The following is a 24,095-nucleotide window of genomic DNA, read 5'->3' as shown; positions in this document are numbered from 1 at the left end:
AAAGGAAACATGCCTGTGGCGTCAAACATTTCCATCGTTCATTTCACTTTTTTTTTTTTTTGTATGCCCATCTCCATTCAGTTCAGTCTTTTTTTTCCCCTTTCCGTTGTACGTCAACCATTTTCCCCAGTCCTTCAAAAAGCGTTCTTCCTTTAATTTCAGTTTATATGTAAGGTTCTCCATCTCCATAATGTCCTCCACAATTGCTACTCACTGCTGCTTTCCTGGTGTTTCTGTCTCAAGCCAGTTTTTGGTGATGGCCTTCTTTGCTGCCAAAAGAAGAATCTTAGCCAGGTAATGATCCTTTACATCTACAATACCTTCCAAGTACCCTAGATACAAAATAAGGCAGGTTCTAGGAATTATATAACCTAATACATCACAGAGAGCCGAGTGAATTTTAACCCAGAAAGTGTGAATTTTTCTGCATTTCCAGAAAATGTGTGTATGGTCTGGTTCATCCCATCCACGCAGCCTCCAACATTGTTGTTGTGTATTGGTTTGTTTATTTTTAATCTTAGGTGTAATAAAATAGCGAATTTGATTTTTCCAGATGAATTCTCTCCACCTCAATGAGTGAGTTGTATTCTTATGTTCTTTCCATGTTTCATACCACACCCTCTCAGTGATTTCTTCACTCAGCTCTCTTTCCCATTTTACTTTAACATATACAGTTGATTCCTGTCTTGATTCCATCAAACATTTGTATAGGGTAGACACTGTTTTTGGAATAACACTTTTATATGCCAGTATAATTATTTTTATAATAGGATGGATTTTGTCTTCCTCTATTTTTATGTTTTTATTAAAGTAATCTCTCACCTGTAAGTATCTGTAGAAATCCTTGTTTTTTAAGTTGTATTCCCGTTTTAATTCTTCAAAACTTTTAATTTCTCCTTTTTTGATTAATAAACAAATTGCTGTGATTCCCTTTTCATCCCAATTTTTAAAACCAAGATCCAATTTTCCTGGTCTAAATTCTTCATCGAAGGCTATCCATTTTAGCAAACCAAGCTCTTTGCCAATCCTGAACTCCTTTACTGTATCATACCAGACATTTAATGTAAAGGATATTATCGGGTTCCTATCTTGGTCTTTAGTTACGTATTCAGGGATCTTTTTCATACCCATGTTTGTTTGAATTGGGACATTGAGTGTGGAGAGCTCCACATCCTTCCAGCGAGCCCCATAATCATATGTTATCTGGCGTATCTGTGCAGCACGAAAATATTCTTTTAAATTAGGAAGCGACATTCCTCCTTTCTCCTTAGTAAGCTGTAAAGTAGTGTATCGTACCTGATAGGTTTGTAGCTTGAACCCATCCGCTGGAACGTTGAAGGCAATATAATTACACTGCAAAGCAAGACACAAGTAGGCAAGCTTCTTCATGTTTCTCGTGCACGGGAGAGAACCGGACAGGCACCGTTCCTTCGCTTGACCCCAGTTGCTCTCGTCCGTTCTCCCGTACCACTGTTCTTTTATTGAGGTTACATGAATATGCATAAGTTCATTAACATATGACGTCTACATACACACAAAGAGTACCTTACCTTGGTCAGGAAGAGGGTAGCCTCCCCCTCCCCCTAGATGGTTCATCCTAGATAACACGGTGAGGAAGTCCTGCAGTTCATCTAAACAAAGAGCACTTAGACTAGAACAGACGCAACTACGTTAATCCTACCATAAAACAATAAGACACGGTATGACCTCTCATGCTCCCAAAGTGCTGTCTAATACACACAAAGTTTGCAGACTATCAAGGATCAAAACCTCTACCAATCTACAACTAATTACAAAACTCTAAGCATATATAAGTAAATATTTCTAAGCATAAATGACAATCAACAATACAAATCTAACAGTACCCTTGGCCGCTTGCCTTCCCAGACAAATCTAGATATATACTTATCCCATTCTGAGAATTGGGTTTGAGGTATGCTTATCGGAAGAGAGAGGAATAAATATAGCAATCGTGGTAAGATATTCATCTTTATCACATTTATCCTGTCACTAAATCCTAACAGATATGTATTCCATCTTTCCATATCCTGCCTTATCCTGTTATTTATATGTCCATAGTTACTTTGATATAGTTTGGCATAGTTTTTGGTTATATTTATACCTAAATATTTAAGGGTTTTTGCCTCCCACTTTATTTCCCATTCCTTAAAATTTTGAGTTGGTATACACCTGTCAGTTAACCTATTGCCAAAAGGACCAAGGTCATCATGACCAGCTGCACTGATACACAGAAGGCAGATCTGTTAGTGGCTGTTCTTACATTTTTGTTGAATCTAAAAAGCAACAATAAACTGTTCTTCTGTGAACTTTTCCATTAGGACTGACCTCTGTTGTCTGTACTGGAAAGCTATAAACTAACCAGACGCTACCGCTCCTGTGACATTTCAATCTCTGACATTTGAAGATAACGATTTTCTTTATTATATTCTTCAGACCATCCTGCGGTCAACAGTTAATGGTCAGGTGATGAGCAAATTTGGAGGCCTTCTCTCACCACAGCAGCAGTGATTCATCATCACATTTTTGGGTCCTTAAGGTCTATCGAGGTTATTTATAGGAAGCAGAAATACCTGTACCAAATTTTATGACAATCCATCCAGGGGTAACTGAGATATTTCTGAGAGGATTCAATGTGGTGGTTTTAAGAATCTGCCAGTCTATTTTCAGGACAAAACAACTTTAGGCCTGATTATTTATTTACAGTTAGTGGTAGACTGCACATCAGGAGCACTGGTGGCCTGATAGTTATTTTAGCCCTGCTGTGAACTGTCAGCTTGTTCAGTGACATTGTAGCAAGCAGTATTGAGTTGACAGACCTCTCAGGGGTGACGGATGTGTGGAGACTGTTTGCTCTTCTGTGTGAGCAAACACAGCCTCTTCGCAGCCTCTTTCTCTGTTACTCTCTCTGGGAAAGACAGTCAACATGCACCCACTATATAGATAGATGATCCATAAAACAAGAAAAAGTACATTTGGAGGAGAAATGCACCAGTCAGAGACCAGGTCAGTCAAGAACACCTTAGCTACTAGCTAGTTAATTTGTTGTACAGCTGTTATACATTCATGGTTATAGACTCTCTTCACCCCTGTAAACCTATATGTTCATTTGCTATTGAAACATGAATTTCACTAAGCATTACTGATCAACTGATATAGCATTAATATTATGAAAAGGAATTCTTTAGGTTAAGATGATTCTGTAGTGAATCTCCGAAAACCAGTGTTGAGTTTGTCGGGTGACAAAGAAATGCTTTACTGTAATCACATGACATTTATCAGTAACACAGTAATGTAACGCGTTACTGTACTAAATTCAGTTGCAGTTACAGTTATGTCATTACAAAGGTTCTTCAGTTATCTGAATGCCAGACAGATCGGTGTTAAAATTATTTTTATTTTGACTGCACAAAAGGACAAGAACATGACGGCAAACTGCATCCAGGACAGAAACAACTGCATTATAATGCTAACAGAACCTCCACTCTTAACAGATACCTACATGCTAATGTAAAGCTGACCCGAGCCCAGCAGCCAAAGTATGAACTTCAGCAGGTAACACCAGCAGTGATGTGACGCTCACTAAGATAGGGATTTGTGTGGAACTGTATCCACAGGTTCATATTCTTAACTGGTAATTATGTGACAATATGTTTCAGGCCATTTTATGGAGTAACAAGAAAGTAATGTAACAATAATGTAACAAATAAATAATAATTAAATACGTAACATACTGCATTGCATTTAGGAAAGGTAATAATCAATGTGATAGAACTTTTTAATCTAACACTGCTAATAACTGTAAAGAAGCCATAGGGTTAGATTATAAAATTGAGTGGCCTGGGATGATATCAAATTCCCAAGTTATTGTTTCAGTCGGCCCTGGGCTAACCATGCCGGAAGATCAAATCTTTTTTAAAAGGGAGACGTGATCTTATAAAATGAAAATACCAGAAAAATACTACAATATCCAGAATGTTAAATATGTATGTATGTTAAAGATTTAACATGTGTTCAATACTTAAGGGGCAAAAAAACAAAACCAAAACCTTTTCAGCATTTTTTTTTTCTTGCTTGTCCTCTAATCTTACCTGCAGGTAATCATTTTTACTAATTTTGCTAAGTTACTCACAACACAAGCCAATAACCTGTTCTTCATTTGTTTAATGACCAAAGAAAACAATGTTTCCAGAAGCTGTGCGGTACATTACAGCAACATCTCTACAGTATAGAGCAATGCATGGCTGGCACCAACAACATGATTAGAATCAAGGTTTTATTTACATTACTACCTCTGTTCAAAAGTTAGAATTAATCTCACTGCAGGCAGGATTCTTCAAAACCCTGAGAAATTCTGAAATCATTTGTCTGTTTCACTACAATCATTTCTTTAAACAAAGCGGCTCACATGTACATCTAAAGCTGAACATATTTCATCTCACAAGACAGTTCAAGCTGAACCCAAGCAGAATATATTTTTAAACCAGACAGACATAAAAAGTGTCAATGTCATGAGAATGTGTGCAAAACATTGCTGTGCAAAGGAAAGAATTAAAAAAATAATACCATGAAAAGTTTTCCATCAGTTAACCTCAGATAAACAGAAAAAGTTTAAAATACAAGTCTTTACGCTTCTTTTTATATAGGATGGCTCAGTGTCTTCTGTCTCTACATAATCCAAGATTTCACGATGATTTCGTGACGTTGGAGCTCTGCGGGCTCTGTGCTGCAGGATTTCTTGTTTTTCTTGTCAGTGAAGACCCGCTGAAAACCTTTCATGCCTCTGCCTGCATGTTTGAAGCTGTCAAGGCTGCACAATGATGGTGTGGTATAAGTAATGAAAATTTTATTAATGACTTTTGCCTTAATGGCTATACATACATGTGGAGGATTTTTAAAGAGCAATATGCAGCCATTCGGCAGAACTCGAACATGTTAAGATGTGTTTTAGAGCAGTGCTCACGTAAATAAATGGCCTCACAATGCACTCCATGCCATACCCTTTTTTTCTGTTCTAATTAGTGGGTGACACTTTCTTTAGTTGGCTGCTTTTTGTACAATTTGAATTGCAAATGGAGGACTAATTACTTGCTGCTAAAACAGTGCAGCTCAAATTGTTTCAACAAAACTCAAAGTGCTTTTTTTTTAGCACGAGTACAAACATTTTGACACACGGCTGCAAGATGCATGTTCTGCTGTGTTCTACTCTATTCTTGCAAGTATGTAATTAGCATCTACTAATGACCAGTATAATGTAAGGTTACATTATCTATAGCTGCATTAAGGTGGCCATGTAGTTCAACCTATGTTAGAAAAATCTTCCTGCATGTTTTTTCCCCCCTAATTAACAGCTTTACAGATTTATTAACTATGATAGGCTGCATTTCTATTGCCAGACAGCTGCTCTGTCATCAGCTTCTCCTTCAGAGTGCACTCTCACAATGGAGCAGGTCGTCTCCGCCGTCTGTCTGACAAGATCGTGCAAGGGTGGTTTTTTTTTTCTGAGAAGATGTAACAACTGATACCACTAACGAAAAAAGTAGATGCAGTGGGCGAAATGTGGATGTGTGCTTGTATTTGCCTGTGTGCATGCGTGCATGTTTCTATAGTGTTTGTGAATGCACAATTAAGTAAGGTGCGAATGTTTGTGCATGGGACACAAAAGCAAAGTAAACACTGTCTACACTTCACTGACTACAACCCCCGGTTTAGCCATCACACCACTCATCATACTGCCAGCAATGGAAACGATTCAGCTGGATTCAGTTGTTTTTAAACGAACAAAAAAGCACAGCTTTAACTTCTGTTGCCTCAAGAAACGATCTGATTCCCTTTTATTTTCACTTATAATACCATGGACGTATGTAGTAACCTGTAGTGAAGTATATAAAATTGATGAATCTTTGTGTGAGTCATGTGGATCTGGATCCACATGACTCACAAACTCACAAAACTGAACAGAAGTGAGATAAACTCATAATTTTTAAACAAACAGTTTGATATTTGAGGAGTTTTGCATATTTGCTGTCTTGCTTAGAGATTGATAAGAACCTTAACATGGCTGTATGATAAGAGAGCTGGTGAAAGCTGACAAATTTGGCGTTACAGTGGTCAGTGTACCGGTATGAGGCATTCAAGGCTGTTTGTTTAAACAGTGTTGTCAAATGTGTAATAACAAGTATACCTCGCTACGTGAAATTTGTGAGTCGCCCCTCATTTCTTTATATTTTGCTCCCAAGGATTCAAGCATGAAAAAGCCACCTAACTCACTATTGTGTTAACACATAACAGATATTTTAGTAAAGAATCCATTTAAAATGTGTATATTTAGGCACTTTGCTAGTACCTGTAGCAAAAACAGATTGTTCTCATTTCTTTAGTTGAATCTATGAAGAATGCTAATGATAACACAGGTTCACAGGCATAAAATAGTCTTTTTTGCACCAACGAGGCAATTTCCAAAGAACTATTAGCTGAAAACCTGCCATATCTTGGCATAGTGTTTGGTGTGTTCTAAAAACTGTGAGTTAGGGCTAGTGGAGAAGAAAATAAAAAATTGCAGACCTGAAAAAAAGTAGAGTCCTATCATGTTCTAAGAAATGACCTGACAGAGGACCTTAAAGAGATGCATCTGACCCTTAAGTTGACCCATCTACTGCTCACTGAAGCCTCATTAGAAATGGTCTGAGTGGAAGGGAAGCTGTCAAGAAACCATTACCAAAGTGTGTCTACAACCATCTGTAAAACATGGTGGAGACTTGGTGTGGTGCTACATTTCAGTCAGGGGTGTCGGGGATCTTTTCAAAATTGATGGAATTATTAACAAAGAAAAGTATTATCAGATATTAATCCACTATAAAGTAACATCTGACTGAAAACAGCTTCATTTTTCATCATGACAATGATCCCAAACACACTGCCAATGCATTCAAAGCACACCTCGATAGAAAAACACACAATGAAATACCATCAGTCATGGATTGGCCTCCCCAGAGCCTGGACATCAACACCACTGAAACAGCACGAGATCATTTTGACAGAAAATGGAACAAAAGGCAGCGAACATCCAAAGAAGAGCTTTGAATGTCCTTTGAGAAGCCAGGAGAAGTATTCCTGAAGATTGCTTAAAGAAATTATAAGAACGCTCACCTTTTAAACATTTACACAGTGTCACAGTGTTCGCTGTTCTTCGGAGTGACGCATACTCAAAGTGTTAAATTATTCTCTTTTTCTCCAACGAAGACGTAAATGTCAACCACAGAAAAACTAGCAAAAAAACAAACAAAAATAAAACAAGCCAACTGCCATTTAGTCAAGAGTGTTAAATTCAAATATACATTCAGTGTTGTTTCATTTCATATGATATCTATAATCATCATCTGTCCTCGGTCCAGTTTATTCTAGAGCTGCAGACCTCATCAGATCAAACAGGGATTAAATGTCCTGCCTGCAGCTTTCAGGCCAAACTCTCCTCTTTTGTTATCTGGTGTGTTCAGCTTTGTGTTATTCAGACCTGGTGTTTGGCAGACATGTGCCAGCATTGCCAGCCTTGGCAGTTGGAACAGGTAACATATTGTGCCAAATACTGTTAGTGCCCATCTGTTTTATGTGTCTGAGTTTCCTCACATCATTTCATTAGTTATATTCACTGATATAAATACATCCCGGCTGCCAAACAGTGTCTCTTTCAGATCAGTTGCTCTTTGAGGACGTTTACACACAATTAGTGTTATTTTTTTCATGGTTCACATTAGAAAACTGGCTGTATCCTTCTTATGTTAAATGATCGGGATCAGTTCACCACGTTATTATTGTTGCCTTCCTCCGCAGCAACAAACTTAATCTCAGCATTGGCAGTCCTGGAAGCCATGCTGCTGTCTCTGACCTTGTGCTTGAACAGGAAGGGAAAAGTTTTCCTGAAAGACTTTTGGAAACTAGCTCCCATAAAGCCATAAACTATGGGGTTGACAGAGGAGTTGGCGTAGGACATGCAGTTGGCCCACGTCTTGATCTTGTATGTGGCGTAGTTAGGCTGGTAGTTAGGATAGAAAGACTGGAAGAGGACAAAGATCTGGATGGGCCCCCAGCAGATGGCAAAGAGAAGCACAATCACTACCACCATCTTGGAAACTTTGCTCCGGATGCTGATTGTTCTCTCAGACAGGAGATTCACCTGAAGAGACAAAACAAGGAACCCTCTTTGTAATGTTTTTGACAATATTTAGAATATGTAACAGTGTTACCAGAGTGATAACAGTCAATCAAAACAGAAAGTTATCAAAAGAAGGAACTAAAGGACACAGAAACGCTCCTTCGGGTAGCTACAGAATCTCTTATTCGAGTAAATAAGAATGTAACGTCCTCGGGACCAAGAAGAACCATCAGTGGTTTCCAGGTGATTGCACTTTTTTGCACTTGGTGACTCGGTGAGTAAGTGAGGTTGAGCATGCAACACACAAAGTACTGGGCAACCACTACACTGAGGTTTGTTCCTGTTAAAAGGGAGTTTGTCATTCCCACTGTCGCCAAGTACTTGCTCATAGGGGATCAGTTAAAATTAAACTGAATCATTGTAATTGGAGACTCAACTTATTCGGTTGCCAGTTTATTGTATCCTGGTTATATTCGATTCATTCTAAAGACAAAACTGACCAGCAGCAACTACATCAATGTTTCTGTGGACATTTCTTCATTTCTGTTTCAAATCTGTGACGTTCTGGCTGGACACTGAATATAAGCAGTGAATGAGATTTTCTCTTTATTGTGATTTTCTGTCTACATAGACTGCATCAGATTTGCAACAGAGTTCCACAGGTTAGTGGTTTTCACAGATTTCACAGAGTTAATTGGTGTATTATCGCAGATAGATTGCATGTAATTGCCAGCTTGACCCCTTTCAGTGTCTTAGTAAGTCAGTTCTATCTTGTTGTGGTTTTATTTCATGTATTCATGCACCAAAGTTGCTTTAGAGACAGCAACTGACTAAGAGTGGTTGCAGACCTTTGTCGTGCTGGGTCACCAACCACTACTTTTCCTAGTGTGACTGTATTAAAGACTTTATTTCCCCTTGAGGTTGTCAATGCATTGCAACCTATTTATCCATTGATATTAGAGGATATTTGTTTCACTCTCTTTCCTATATTGGTGTAAATTATTGATCAGGGCATTAGTGCTTAAAAAAATCACTACCACACTGAGTGGGAATGTTTGGCAACATAATTGCCCATAATTGTTTTCTACTTTATCCTGTCGCACTTTCAATATAGCACCTGTAGTGATGAACATTACTCCCACTCTGTCCACAGCAGGTCTACCTGCTCATGTTCCCAAAATGTAGTGAAGTGTAAGATCTCTTTGTGTTGACACAAAGGCAATAATTTGTCTTCCTGTAACACTCGTGTGCAGAAGTTGGCAGGTATAATGCAGTTGCTCTTTTTTATGAATAGGTTCCACATTGAAAAAGAAAGCCACAATAAAAAATTATAAAATGAAGAAAATTATAAAATAAAGAGTTGACTGCAGCCACTTTAAAGAAGTTTTAAAACACATTTTCAAAGACGGGGACATGAAGAGAAGAGAGGAGAAGAGAAGAGAAGAGAGATTTTAAACTTTTAATTGGCTGAAAATTAGCAGCAGCTGGTGACAATAATATCTCTGTGCATTAGTGGCTGTGTTTGTGAGGCACTTGTGAAGCCCAGGCCGATATAACACCTGCCCTTACCTGGTAATTATTGTCTACAGGTTCTACAGTGGGCTGGCCAACCCTCTTAACCATCAGAGTGTAGCAGAAAGAGATAGTGAGCACAGGCAGCAGGTAGGCAGCAATGAACTGGTACAGGATGAAAGCCCTCTCATGCGTCTTAGAGGGAAATCTCTCCATGCAGTATTGCCTCGGGCCGTACCAGTAGCCCTCCTCTATACGCTGGTACATTAAAATTGGTGTAGAGAGGATGAAAGAACCTGAAGAGGAGAAACATGGTTAGGTGAAATGATGGCATTTTAAATTTTATACACATACGCAACTATTTTTAACGAGTCAGTCGATAATGACACGACGTACCGATCCAAATGCAAATGCTGACAATCATGGCTACTTTGGGGGTTCGGTGCCGAAGAGATTTCAGGGGGTAGACTGTCACGTAACAGCGGTCTCCACTCATGGCAGTCAGGGTGATGCAGGTGGCTTGCACCGTCACCTAACAAATGAAGACGATGCTCATTTCATTTACATGTAAACTCAAAGTGCTTAACATAAATGACAAATACATGAAAAGATAATAGATAAATTATGAAGCTGTCTTATTCAAATTAGTTTGTGTGAGCAAAAACGGTTCTTCTCCAAAAAGAAAAAAACTTTTCTTCCTTTTGGAGAAGAAAAGTGATCGTGCAGAGATTATTTTTATTATTTTATGAAATAATCAAATATTACTCAGAGGATGGGATAATCTGGGGTCACCTGACCATGAAACAGCTTGTGAGTCAATTTTCCAATTAATTTTGACCCACTGAAAATGGGGGCTATGAATACAAAGGGATGTATATCTTAAACTGTTAATACTTTTCTTAAATCCCTTGAATGAAAGCTGAAAGTCTGCACTTCAGCTGTGGTGTATAGATGTGAAATTACAAAATGTGTCATTGTCCAAATAATAATGGACGTGATTCTAGGTACATAAGCTATTGTGCTTTAGGAAAGGAGAAGAAATATTATTTATGACTCTCAGATGTTTAACAATACAGCTGTGAACCAAGAAAATTGAAAAGCAGAAATATATTAAATAAAGTCTATTTAGCTTGGCTAACAAAAATAATAGCTTTAGACAGCTGAGTCCTCATTCTGCTCCATCTGTGCTTTATAATGTTACATCACCCACAAGAAAGAAGAAAAACAACTAAATAGTGAGTAAGCATACAAAGGGAAAACAGACTAGCAAACAAAACTGGGATAAATGACCGAAAAATAAATTCAAATGTAATCTTTCTAGTCTACTTTCATAGAAGATATCCCCACAAGCACCACAGATAAATCCATAACACAGCTATGTGTTCAGTGGAAAGACTCAAATTTAAAACTAGCTTAAAATTAAAAGAAATGATCATGTTTGGCATTATTTCATATTGCACATTTGTGGAAAAGTTGCAGAAATATGTAGAGCGTGTTCCAAAAGAGTATCCCTTGATGTAAGTTAGGCAGTGGTGGTGTCTCAAAGAAAGATGCCATGGTCTGGTTGGTCAAACTGAATAGGAGGAGAAGAAATTGGCTTAACACTGGATCCATAAACCAAACAGAGACATTAAAATGCCAACGCACCTGAAATATATTCATTTTAAACAGTCAAACATACACATTGCCACGGCCTCAAGGACCTCTAGGATGTTGTTGTTGTTTTTTGCTGTTTCACTCTTTCTCGCCAGGGTGGAGTCAGACTATGCTCCCCACCTCTGTCCTCGCCTACTCAGCTCTACTCACCTGTCACCCATCTGCTGTGATCCCTCACCTGCCAATCATCACAGATTATTACCCTCAGTGGAGTCTGCTTCCTTGCTGAATCGTTGTGCTAACTTGTGTCAGTGTAGACCCTGCTTGGCTAGTGAGTTCCTTGTGTTTCCTAGTGCTTCTCCCTAATCTGTTCTTTTTGTGCAGTCTTCCCTATCCCTACCTGCTTCTCCTGCCCTGTGGACCCTGAGTGGGTGTGAGTGAGTGTGAGTGAACTTTCTTGGATTGGATTTGGAGGTTTTGTGACTCATGGACTGTGTGAAGAGGAGTGTGAAGGTTTCCCTGCCCTGGACATTCTCCCCTTAGATTCCCTGGAGCCGCCTTCCCCTGTTGCTGTATATATTTCACCTGGTGTGCATCTGTAAATAAACCCCTTTCACTTTTCACCAGTTTTGAGTCCTGCACCTAACTAACTTTGACACAAATGTGTTTCTTACAAGAGCTCTTACAGTTTGCTGACAAGCTATTAGAGGAAGCGCTTTTCTTATAGTGTCTTGCAAACTTGTTTTTTGTTGTTGTTTTTTTTGCTTTATATTTTAATCGCTGCTCTCTAGAAAGCAGACGTTCAAGCAGCTTTTTTGTCCTTTATTTCAGACTCCCTCTCCAGTTTTTACTAATGGGCTTGCATGCTTTTAAGCTGCAGATCATTCAGAATGGTAAAGAGCGAGGGATAGAACCGGAGAGGACGCGTACAGAGGAAGTGCAGAGGTGGCAGCATTTGTGATGAGTGTTTTTCATTAGCATATGAAGCAATCATCCAACTTCATTTTTAATGGAGTTCAATGATGCTTGATTCAATTAAACTTGAGCTAATCAGAAGAATTGTAATTGAAGACCAAATATAGAATTTTACTCGTACATTAAAGTTTGACAAATTTTCCATCTTACACAAAATTTTAAATGACTGCATTTAATCATTACTTATTATTAACCTCTGGCTCTCATCCCCAGTGTGCTTATTATCCTGTCTTCCTCCCCTCACTAACAACCAGTTGCAGCAGATGGCTGCACCTCCCTGAGCCTGGTCCCGTCGTAGGCTTCTTCCTGTTAAAAGGGAGTTTTTCCTTCCCACTGTTACCAAGTGCTTGCTCACAGGGGGGCATTTGTATTTGATTTCTTTGGGGGAGGTTCTCTGTGTAATTGACGTTCTTGCAACATAAAGCACATTGAGAAATGAAGTGAATTGAATCAAATCAATATTTCCACTAGGACTTATAGTGGTGTTCTAGAGTAAAAAAAAAAAAAGAGCCTCAAACAGATGCTTTTCTTGTTTCATATGCAACTGTGCATTGATGTTCAGTGGAGCAGGATGACACAGAAAGCAAGCCTAACACTTTCTACCATCTTTGTTCCTTTTGGATACATCACCTCTGTGGGTCTTAGTGGGTTGTATGTAGGCAAACTAATCCATTTTTGTTTTGAAATATGTGGAGCAGGGTGAAAAATGAGGGGTCTGAAGTTCCCTCTATGCTCTTTTACAAATAGGATCTAATTTTGTCCCTCTTTTGTCTATGTGTCTGCCTGTTTCTCTCGCCACCTCTCATCTGCGACTACGAAGCCAGCTCACATTACCCTCCAGAGGTTTTGTGCACCAGGACCACAGGATTTCAAAAGATATGGTGAGAGAGAGAGAAAGGGGTCATCATAAGTTCAGTGTTGAGGCGGCTGAGGAAATGGATACCATTTTTCCTATGTTTTGTTTTTTAAGATGTCTGGTATATTAGTAGCTCATAATTTCTATTCTACTGTAGTTTTATTTCTTTTTAATGACGGAAGAAAATGAGGGAGGAATAAATAATAAGAATCTGTTTTCTTTAAGCTTCCTAATCTTTTTTATTTATTCAGTTTAAACATGGTAATTAAAATCATAGGGCTACACGGGGGATATTCTCCTAACATTCAGCCATAAGCTTCAGATAAAGCTGTTTACATCAGTGTCTTAAAGTATTTGAGATCTGCAGTCTAATATTTATATATAAGATACATTTAAAGGGACAGTTTACTTTTATTCATCTGAAAAAAATCATCAATACCAGTCCATTTTGTGATTTTAGCTTCTCAAATATCCATCTGTCCATCAGCTGGGTCCTGTGCAAAATAGAAATAGACCAAGAGGCAGTTCCACGCCCTTGAGAGCTCACCAGTTCATCTCAGGGTTCTCAAGCACACACTCTCATATCCACACCTCAGTCAGTTTAGAAACACCCAGAAGTTAATGTGCATGCCTTTGGGCTGTGGGAGGAAACCAGCTTACCCAGAGGGAAACCCCTGCAGACAAATGGGGAATCCCACAGAGAAACGCCCAGCCAACAAGGAGGTTTGAACCCAAGTGCTAACCACTGCACCGCTGTACCTCCCAACAGCAGTTTTCAGTATTTTTTTAATCTCCTCCAGATTTAAAACGCATAAAACTTCTGAAGATCACATACAGCTTGGACTTTAAAAGGTTTGAAAACTTTCATTAATACATGATTCAAGAAAATAACAGGCAGATTAAATGTTGACTAAAGTCTGTGAAGAGCTAAAAGTTTCCTGCAGAGATCTTTGATTTAACGTAATCAATGCTCCTCTCAGACTAATCTTCAGCCTGGTAATAACTGGACATGAAAATACATCTGCTAATTAGACTGGAAAGATGAAGGAGCAGTATCCCACCCTAGCAATGTAATCTTGCTTCCTTAATGTAGTTTCAAACAGCACAACAGGGCAGGAACCTTTGATGAAGTGTGATGGTATTTTTACACAAACTTTCTCCTAAGTGGGCAATAACACATCTAATTTGTGGTTTGAAATTGGTGAATGTGAGTGTGAATGGTTGTCTGTAACTCCATCTTAGCCCTTTGTGAGACTGGTGGCCTGTCCAGTGTGTACGCTGCCTATCACCTTATGGCAGCTGGGATCAGCTCCAGGCTCCTGAATTGGATAAGCGAAAGAAAATGGATGGCCGGTTGGATGGAATTGGTATTGACCAGTAATCCTATAAAGCCCCTAGACATTCCCTGCTAATCTACAATATAACTGTACTATCCGACAAGCAGTAGTTGGGTAATCTGTCATCACGATCCTTTAACAGAGGCTGGATGTAAACACAGCAGGAATGCATCACCCACTGTTACCCATCAACTGTTTTTTTCATTAAACTGTGGAAATTTTAAGACACTAATAACACTAACAGCTCTTATTTCTTGGAGAAATTTGAGAGATTAAAGCAAAGAGTGGCCACTTCTCTTATCTCGTCACCTAATTACCTTTCTCCCTTGTATGCAATAATAAATGATGGTAGGCTAGCATAATAGAAACTGACTTGAAGGTTTGAGATGAGAAAATGGTTGTCTGATAAGAGAGGAAAACGAGACAGACAGTCTTGTTTGACAGACGCTTTCTGCTTTCAGAATAAAAAGCTTGGTCTTAGTCATCAAGACACGCTCACAGACCACGTAGTCTGATTGCTCACATCCATTAATCAAATCATGCCTATGTTTTTCTTGAGGTTTTTTTTTTTTGAGGCTGACATCTAAAAATTTTAAAGTGTTTCTTTTTTTAAGTTTGACAGAATATCCCCTGCATGTCGAATGAGATGAAATTTAATCAAATTGCCGCACGAAATAGAAAGCTAAATACATTTGCTGCATACTTTATCAGCCTCTAATATTAAAGATTAAAATGTTGGGGAAAGTGATTTTGCTTGTAATGACAAAGTGCTTATTAACTGAACAGGAGCTGTGGGTCTCTCTGAGTGACTGTATCTGGTTCGCGGTTGACTTTGTCATTAGAGTAGTCAGAGAACTGGTTATTAGTGCAAGGCTGAGTGTAATTAAAGCGTCTGCTCGTTGTCAGACACTATGCATTTAATGTTGTTTTTAACATCTTTTCTCCGTGAATAAGCCGGGCGATGCTAAAATACCTTGGACAGCTTCCCCTCGTGATGCACTTGTACAAGGAAAGAAAAAAACATGGACGTAATTGGCGCATTCAAAAAGTTCCACAAAAAAAGAGAAACATTATCTAAAATTGGCCATTATTCCTCTTGAGTCATCTCTTTGTGTAGCTCTGCATCACTCACTGTGCTCCAGCTGTTTTTAGATCCTATCCCCTGTAGCTCTTCAATATAAGCCCTGTGGACCTGATTCACTTCATTTAACTCGACTTTTATTCTAACCCTACTTTCCTACATCTCTCAGTTTGTTGATTTGTGCTGGATATACACCGATCAGGCACAACATTATGATTACCTGCCAAAATAGCCTTGGCTAATCAAAGCAGGGATTCCAATAGAGCCCTGAAGGTGCGCTGTGGTATCTGGGATCAAGATGTTACTAACAGATCCTTTAAGTCCTGTAAGCTGAGAGGTGGGGGCTCCACGGATCAGATTTGTTTGTCCAGGTGGTACATATCAAAGTAACATCCACATAGATGGCAGAACCCAAAGTTTCCAGTAGATCATTACATAAAGCATCGCACCGCCTCCACTGGCTGCTTCTCATAGTGCATCCTGGTGTCAGGTGTTCCCCTGATGGATGTGCAGCTGGCCATCCACGTGAGGTAAAACAAAATGTGATTCATCAGACCGGGCTACCTTCTTCCATTGCTTCGTGGTCCAGTTCTGATGCTCACGTGCTCATTGTTGGCACTTTTGGCAGTGGATGGTGATCCGTTTGGGCACCCTGACTGGTCTTTGGCTGAGCTCCATACACAATCAACTGCAAGGCACTGACATTGTTCTATCAGAGCCAGCATCATCTTTTACAGCCATCTGAGCTGCAGTAGCATCTGTTCGATCGGACCACACGGGTCAGCCTTCTATCCCCACGTGCATCAGTGAGTTTTTGCTGCCCTGTCACTGGTTCACCATGGCTCCTTCCTTTACCACATTTGATAGATGTTGACCTCTGCAGATCAAGAACACCCCACAACAGCTGCAGTTTTTGAAGATGCTCTGACGTCCTGCCATCATAATTTCGCCCTTGTCAGACTCAATGTTTAAAATCCTCATTCCCATTTTTCCTGCCTCTAACATTCTTCCTGCTTCGATGTATCATGTGTCAGTATATCGAGTTAGATATTTTCCTCGGGGGAGGGTTTTGAGTAAACTAGAATTAAAAGAGAACAATTATCAACTGCATGGAAATATGACTCCAAACAAAAAGTATTTCTGTCTGGTGAGTGCATAACTAGACACTTGATATGATAATGGTGTTTGTAGCTATTTGCACTGCTACTAAGTGGCAGGATAGTTTAGTAATATTCTCCAACACTGAATTCACAGGTTGTTTTCACACAGTTTCCATCAGTGACTATGTGCCAATAACAGATAAGTTCAAAATCTTGCAGATGACACTTCCAAGTTAAGGATTGTTGTGCTATTCCATCCACATTTCCAAATTTAGAGCAACAATTTATAGTGCAGCTGAAGCCATGACAGGCAGCTTTTGTCGTACTGTCTACAGGTCGTTTTCCTTTTTGTTTTGTTAGGTGGTTTGTCTGCTGCACAGGCTTTTAGTTGTGGTTTGTTCCATGCATGAAAGGTGAAAATGGCTTTTTACCCAGTTTGCAGCTCCTCACCGTCAGTCAGTGCCTTTGATAATTCCAACCAACAGCAGCTGTGCAAACCTATTTTATTATGACACTCTGAATATTTGTTATACTTTTTTTGGCCTCTCACTAATCAAACAAAACAATTGAGAGGCATGATTGATTTAAGTGGCTGAAATCTGTTTTGAATTCCTGGATTAGATATTATAAATGGTTCCCACGAAAATAATGTTTTTTCATTGGCACACGGTATTCAGTAGCCCCTTTAAATCTTGATTAATGTCTGGGTCTATGGAAGCATCGTATCACGTAACATCTTCATCTCCTTAACAGAAGATTCTGTTATTCTCTTTTGTGTCTCCTCCTTCTTGTGACTGATGCTGATTACTGTTATTATTCTCTGTCAGCTGTGTATGACACATCTTGACACGTTTGACTTTTAAAGCTGTAGAGTTCGACCTACTTTCATTGTCATTTTTGAAGAAACTCTAAATTCAACAATGGCTTATTTTGGATTAGCTTTCTTGAGAACTGTAATTTTATGAGGATGAACTGTGACCACCTTCACAGGATTATATAGATTGATTTTTCTGTGACAACGCCGAGCTGGCTCACTGTTCTCATGGGAGTGGGAGTGTTAAAGCCCTGAATGCTGTTACTGTGAGAAAGTTAAAGAATCCAAGATCATTTTAAGGGAAGTGTTGAAAATATAATATTCACATGAAAGCACATTTCTGAGCTGAGAAACAGAATAGTTGAAGTGGTTCAAAAGATATTACCTGTTGCAGAAAGGCGACAAATTTGCACATGAAGTTGCCAAAGATCCATCCAGGGAGGGGGTAAAGGGTGGCCGTGAAGGGGACGCAGCACACCAAGAAGATGATGTCAGTGGCGGCCAGGTTTGCTGCACAGGGAGAAAAGATAACGCTGTATTTGATGAATGTTGTACAGTCTGCAGAACAGTGTTTAACTGAAAACGCTTGAAGCCAGTGGCATGGATTCTTCAACAATCCTGGAAAAAGCAGAAGGACTTCTAACTATCATCCCACCTTTCTTCTTTTGCATAACAAGTCTTTTTAAACCATCTGTGGGAAAATGGATATGGAGGCACGCAGTCCTGTTTGCAGTAACATCAACTACTAGGAACTAACAGCAGCGTTGTAAAGTTTAGTGCAATCTAATGCAAGTTTGCAGACTCGCAGGCGTGTACAGTCATGGCCATCCAAAAAGGAAACGTTTTCATAGTCCTGTAAACATCCTGATAAAACTAAGTACATCCTTACTGCTTGCATAGGAATTAAGAGGATAAGCAGCAACCAGGTGCTGCTATTCAACACTCACTTGATTAAGTGATCATCAGGACGTGTGACAACCTCTATAAAAGCTGTGTGCCAATCTGAAGCGTCAGGCTGTGTTGCCAGGAGTGGGCACCACAGCAAACTCACCCCAAGGTCAGATTGCATAAGAAAACCCAAGAACTACATCTTGAACTCAGTTAGCATTTTAAATGTTAAAGTCCATGACAATACAATTAGAAAAATACTGCCTAGATTCGAGTTGTTTTGAAGGACTGCCAGATGAAAGCATCTTCTCTACAAAAAGTATCTGAAGAAACTACAAGACTTCTGGAATAACATCCTTTGGACAGACAACACCAAAGATGCACAGGGCCACATCTTCATGCATCAGCACAAATACCTTATTCCAATTATGAAGGATGGTGATTATATGGGCTTGTTTTGCAGCTGCGGGACCTGGGTACCTTGCAGTCATTGAGTCAGTCATGAACTCCTCTGTATGCCAAAGTATTCTAGAGTCAAACACAAAGCCAACTGTCTGACAGCTAAAGCTTGGCTAAAATTTGGTCATGCAACAGGATCCACCACCATGAAATCATGAAATGCGGTGGAGGGGCTTTAAGAGAGCTGTGCATAAATAAATACATGCAAACCTCAATGAATTGAAGTAACGCTGCAAACATGAGCTAAAATTCCTCCACAATCATGTGAGAGATTTATAAAGAAAATTAATACTTCAATTTATTGCTACTAAAGGTGGTTCCACAGGTTACAAATATGGGGTGTGTTTAGTTTTTCACAGGACTCCACAGACTCCAGTGAAAACTTTCTTTTTCACATGACCGCATGAAAATACAGCTATTATAAAGGTTGTAGTGCTTTGAGTGAAGTGTTTAGTGTCCTCTTTGGGGTTTTGCTGTATTGAGTCATTAAAAAATGTTCATTCTTGAACACTAGATCAGCTTAGCAAGTTTTCATAATCCAAAATAATCTTTATGTTGCACCGCGATTCAGCACGCAAATTTATTGACTTTCTGAAATAAGTCAGAATTTCTGGCTCATATAACAAACATATGCACTGACCTTAAAACACACGCCAGAAACAGGAAAATGCATAAAGCTTCCAATTTAAAGGTAAGAAATATAAAACTGGCACATTTTTTCAGGTACTGATAGTCTGCTTCAGAAGGAAAATGTATTTACATGATGATGCCTTTAGAAAATCAAGACTCAAGCTGTTACTTGACTGCCGGCAGGTCATACAGTACACCTAGAGCATAAACCTTTATAGCCTGCTTCTGGTGTAGTCTTCATTTATTCATCATTCCAATATGCCACACACTACTTCCTTTTGTTTTAGTTGATCTAATCACAGTGTAGCTACTGAACCATTATGTCGAGAGGATAGGCAGATGGTGCAGGCCCTAATGAAATGTTGCTGAATATTAAGCTGTTTCCATGCTGCGGTTTTGAGGTATATTATCCAACATGAAATTCTCGTCATATCCACAATGCACTGTGCAAAGAGAGACGCAAATCATTTCTGCAGTAAATCACCGAACTGCAACATTTACGCAACAAATGAGCTCATTTCCGTGAATGCCTGTGACAAGCCATTTTTGAAATTATATTTTGTTTGTTTGTTCTGTGTGCTCATCCAGTAAATCAATCACCTTTGCATTTCTCTTCAAGCGACAGTAGACATCACAGCTCTAGCCGGCGTGCTGACTTAAACAGTAAAAGAATAATCACACAGGTTGCAAGTCTCGGTGCTTTAAGGACCAGACGAGGTAGCAGATCGGAGCATGATTGGACACTGATTTATGTTACTTTATTTCAGACATTGAAAATCTGTGCAACTCTCCATGTAAAATATTTATGCATGTGTCCATTGTGCCTGTCTGGCTCGTCTACAAAGGAGCATATCATTAGTGTCCCCTCACTGTAAAAGGATTTAGAGAGTTTTTGTAAAGTGGAGTGGACCAAACTCTCTCCTGAGATGTGTGCAAACCTGGTGACCAACTACAAGAAACGTGCTGTGGTTGTCAACGAGGGTTTCCCACCGAGTACTAAATCATGTTCTTCTTGGGGATCAGATACTTATTTCACTAAATGGCATGAAAATGAATGCATAACTTTTATGTAATGTGTGTTTTTCTTGACTTTTGGTTGATATTCTGTGTCTTTTGAAAATGAAGCTACCATAAAATTGAAGATGGTTCATTTTAAAGTTACACCTTCGGCAGGGGCTGAATTATTTCCCCCCTTCTTATCTTACTTTATGTGACATTTAAAATGAAATATTTACACCCATGTCCTTTGGGATAATCTGCTTGCCTGTCTGCCTCGTCCACTTAGAGTGCATCATTTGTGTCTCCTAGCTGTAAAGCTCCACACTTCCTCAGTCCCAGTGGAGCTTTTCTTTCACAGGCATTTCTGTATGATTTGTTTCATTCGCCACACAGTACCAAGCACTTACCCACTCACACACCCTCACCACTAATGATATCGAAAGCCACTGACTTTGTCTGCTTCATGATTAATTTATATTTTTGCAAAACAAGTACTTATATTCTGACTTTTTCCTCCATCTCACTCGTCTTGTCATGTCACTTCCGAGCTGTCTCAGGCAAAGTTAACTGTTACAATTGTGACCAACCACAATTAAACAATTAGCAGTACATAAATCATATGGTTTAAATGTCCACCGAAGCTCTGACTACACTGGAGACAGCAAACACGTAGTAAGAAATCCTTTTTTCTTTGATTCCTTTCATATGAATCCCCTGAGCATTATCTGCTAAGAAGAAAACCTTTTGCAAACACACACAGAAAAGGGAAGCAGATTTTAAGCTACGGGGTCTACTGAACCATGAAAACTGCTTGCTTGCAGAAATTAATAATTCCAACCTGTATGCAACGAGGATCCCAAAGCACTTCCAACATGATCATTATTATACCACTTTAATTAGATTTTTTTCTCATAATGTGGATGGTCTTAGAAATAATCTGCACTCAGTTGGGACTCAGGACATGTCTGAACACCTGCACCTTCCATTAAAGTGTGTTTGTCTCATTTGTTTTCATAAGTACAGTTAATGCTGGCTTTAGTGTAAGTGCAAATGCCTGCTTGGCTGAGTTGACAAACCAGCAAAAAGAAATTTCACCAGTCAAGTCGCAGACTGTACTTGTGAAGAATGTGATTCAAATAAAAGGTTAACTTCACAAAAGAGCAGAGGTATTGAAGCAGATAAAAACATCAGCAGCATTGTTTAATTAAACATCCTTATGGACAGACTTAATCTGATGTATGACTCAAGCAGAAAACCATGCATATGTGGTTATCTTTGAAATCTTGCCCTGACATGATTTTCTTGCTGGTCATGTAGGGGTATTGCAGTCTGGGACATTTAAGCATCCAAGTCTTTCTTCTCAGCCATATTCACTGAGGTAGTGTCTCATTTCTCAAACTGCACGTCCTCAACTCCTCTCCTTGGGCGGTAGTCCCTCCCATCAGAGCTGAGAGTGGAGAAGGTGAGTAAACAGGCCTCGGAGCGATCACGTTCAAGCAACCTCAACTAAATAAGACATCTGGCACAGAGTAACAAGATATAACTTTTGAATCGCACTCACACAGGAAGGGTTTGATTATATTAAACAACAAAAACAATGCCTCCTCTCTCCTTTGTCCCCTGTATTTGTTTTTTTAAGGACTTAAAGCATCATTCAGCGTTTTGTGTTTGACTTCCGGGTCACAGGCAGGAGGACAGAGGAAGGTTTTGTTGTGTGATTGTGTCCCCTGCTCTCTCCCTGACTCAGATACAATCCCTTGTGTCCTGTGGAGCCAGTGTACAGCTGTCTCCACTTGGCAGTCAGCACTGGCTACTGCACTGAAGAGAGGACTTGGCTAGCCCAGTGCTGGACCAGCTTGGCAGTGTTATATCAGTGAGTGGTTCTGTTGTGTCTCTTGTTGAAAGGAGAGTGTACTTTACATTTAATGATCGCACTTGACTTTTTCCAACTTTCCAGATTTGCTGCTGACTTTCTTTTGTTTCAGACTTTTGGCACAGAGGATTCAGCATCTCTTTAATTTGAATGTTTTAATAACATTCGCCTTGTTTCCCTCCCAGACCCCCAGCCCTTTTTTGTGGAGTGCAGCATCCGCTGAATACCACCTGTTGCCATGACCTTGTCCTTCATAGAGTTTGGCTAAATGTAGATGGAAACACACCTACCTCCTTCTGCCAGCATTTTTTACATTTCAAATTTGCATTTAAAGGTAGATTTCAGTTTTAAGTTGATGTCTCTTCAGGATAGATATTTTTGCTGTTAAATGAAACACGCTGAAATAAAAATGGAATTCATGATTTACTCTTTTGTATTGATGAATTTAATATCATGAATCCTTGGAGCTTTATTTGCAAATAACCTCTGCACATAGCGACAAATAACTGATGCATATTTCAAACCATGAACCACTGAGTGAGAAAAATATTTTTCTGGTGCAGATAAATTTTAGATTCCATGTTGCACTGGTCCCAAAACAGCAGATGTTTAATTTTCTCTTGTTTCAAAAAAGACATCTGCATTAAGTTAAATGACACGTTTGAGCACCTGGCATTGTCGTTAATAATTAAAGTGAAATCTTTAATCAGCACAGACATTTTTCCAATGAGCTGTGCACTCAAACTGTCAAATGCATATTCAGGGAAATTTGCACTTGGCTTTCTCGTGATCCCCACTTGAGCATGTGATGAAATTTTACAGGATAGACGAAAGAGATGTTTAATAACATAGCTGATGTTTATCTCCCTCCTGTCCATATGAGTCACATCTCCTATGCATCATTATCTTCTTCTAGTCTTTGTCCATTTACCAAGAATCATAAATACAAACTTGCACATGGAAGCTTACCTATGTAGAAGTTGGTTGCCGTCCTCATCTGTCTGTGTTTTGAAATGACATAAATGACCAGAGAGTTGCCCACCAGTCCGACCAGCATGATGAGAGAGAAGAACAGAGGGACCAGCCAGGCATCCGTGAAGAAAGGATGCTTGTCTCCTTCCTCCTCCTCCTCATCCTCGTGTCTTCCTAGAGAGAAGTTTGTTCCGGATCCATTGATCCAGACCTGCTCGGTGGAGTTCCACAGCTCCTCGGAGGAGTACATCGTGACAGGAGAGGGGGAATAATTGACGGACGGGAGCGGGTAAGTGAGCAGGTTGTATGAGGTCTAGAACCAATTTGAAGAGAGAGAGTGTGCAGTATGCGGTCCTCTCTGCCCTCAGGCAAAGAAAATGAGAGAAAAGCAAATAATAAGGAGGGGAAAAGTCTGGCAGGAAGACCGCATGAGAGAAAAGTTGAGCAGTGAAAGGTATATGGGGTGGCAGATTGTAGGAAAAACACCAGATACGAGATGAGGCAAAATAGAAGTGAATAGCAAGCAGTTTAATCAAAGTGAAAGGGTAGCAAGGTAAATTAAAAGGTGGAGGGATGCAATTCAGGAGAAAAGGGGGTCGGGCAAGATGGAAAAATACTTCTTAAGCTGCTCAAGTGTCGGACTCAAAGTAGGATAGAGAAATTATGTCAACAGGTCATAAAAAAATAGGAGGTGAGCAGGAGTGGATAAAGGGCTTCTTTTCTTTGAAGCTTGTTGGATGAAAACTGCCACTGCCAACACCGTTGAGCTTTAAAGCTTGCTGTTTTTCTGACTCGAGAGCTAAGCGCCCATTTCAATAGCCCTGGGAAATTAT

At 39.5% G+C, this 24,095-nt stretch overlaps 1 protein-coding gene and 1 long non-coding RNA gene across 3 annotated transcripts in view; one reads left to right on the top strand and one right to left on the bottom strand.

Annotated features, from left to right (window-relative positions):
* LOC309693787 overlaps positions 1 to 22,126 on the top strand; it is a 96,279-nt gene extending 74,153 nt beyond the window's left edge. For both annotated transcript variants that reach the window (XR_014272703.1, XR_014272704.1), the window contains 2 exons: positions 13,078 to 13,134; positions 21,735 to 22,126. This is a non-coding gene — a long non-coding RNA (uncharacterized lncRNA). The remainder of the gene's footprint in view (positions 1 to 13,077; positions 13,135 to 21,734) is intronic.
* On the bottom strand, positions 7,811 to 23,741 carry kiss1ra (KISS1 receptor a; the record flags this gene model as incomplete). The annotated part of the gene is made up of 5 exons (XM_082513306.1): positions 23,260 to 23,741; positions 17,827 to 17,951; positions 10,079 to 10,214; positions 9,740 to 9,978; positions 7,811 to 8,191 (listed from the first exon to the last, which is right to left on the bottom strand). The coding sequence occupies exons 1-5, from the start codon at positions 23,510 to 23,512 to the stop codon at positions 7,811 to 7,813; spliced, it is 1,134 nt and encodes a 377-aa protein (XP_082369432.1). The 5' UTR covers positions 23,513 to 23,741.
* Between the last annotated feature and the right edge of the window lie 354 nt (positions 23,742 to 24,095).

Source organism: Aulonocara stuartgranti (genome assembly GCF_965226115.1).
Source record: "Aulonocara stuartgranti genome assembly, chromosome: 18".
Classification (NCBI taxonomy): Eukaryota; Metazoa; Chordata; class Actinopteri; order Cichliformes; family Cichlidae; genus Aulonocara; species Aulonocara stuartgranti.
Note: the sequence above shows the minus strand (reverse complement) of the source record. Positions and strands in the feature narration are given on the sequence as shown.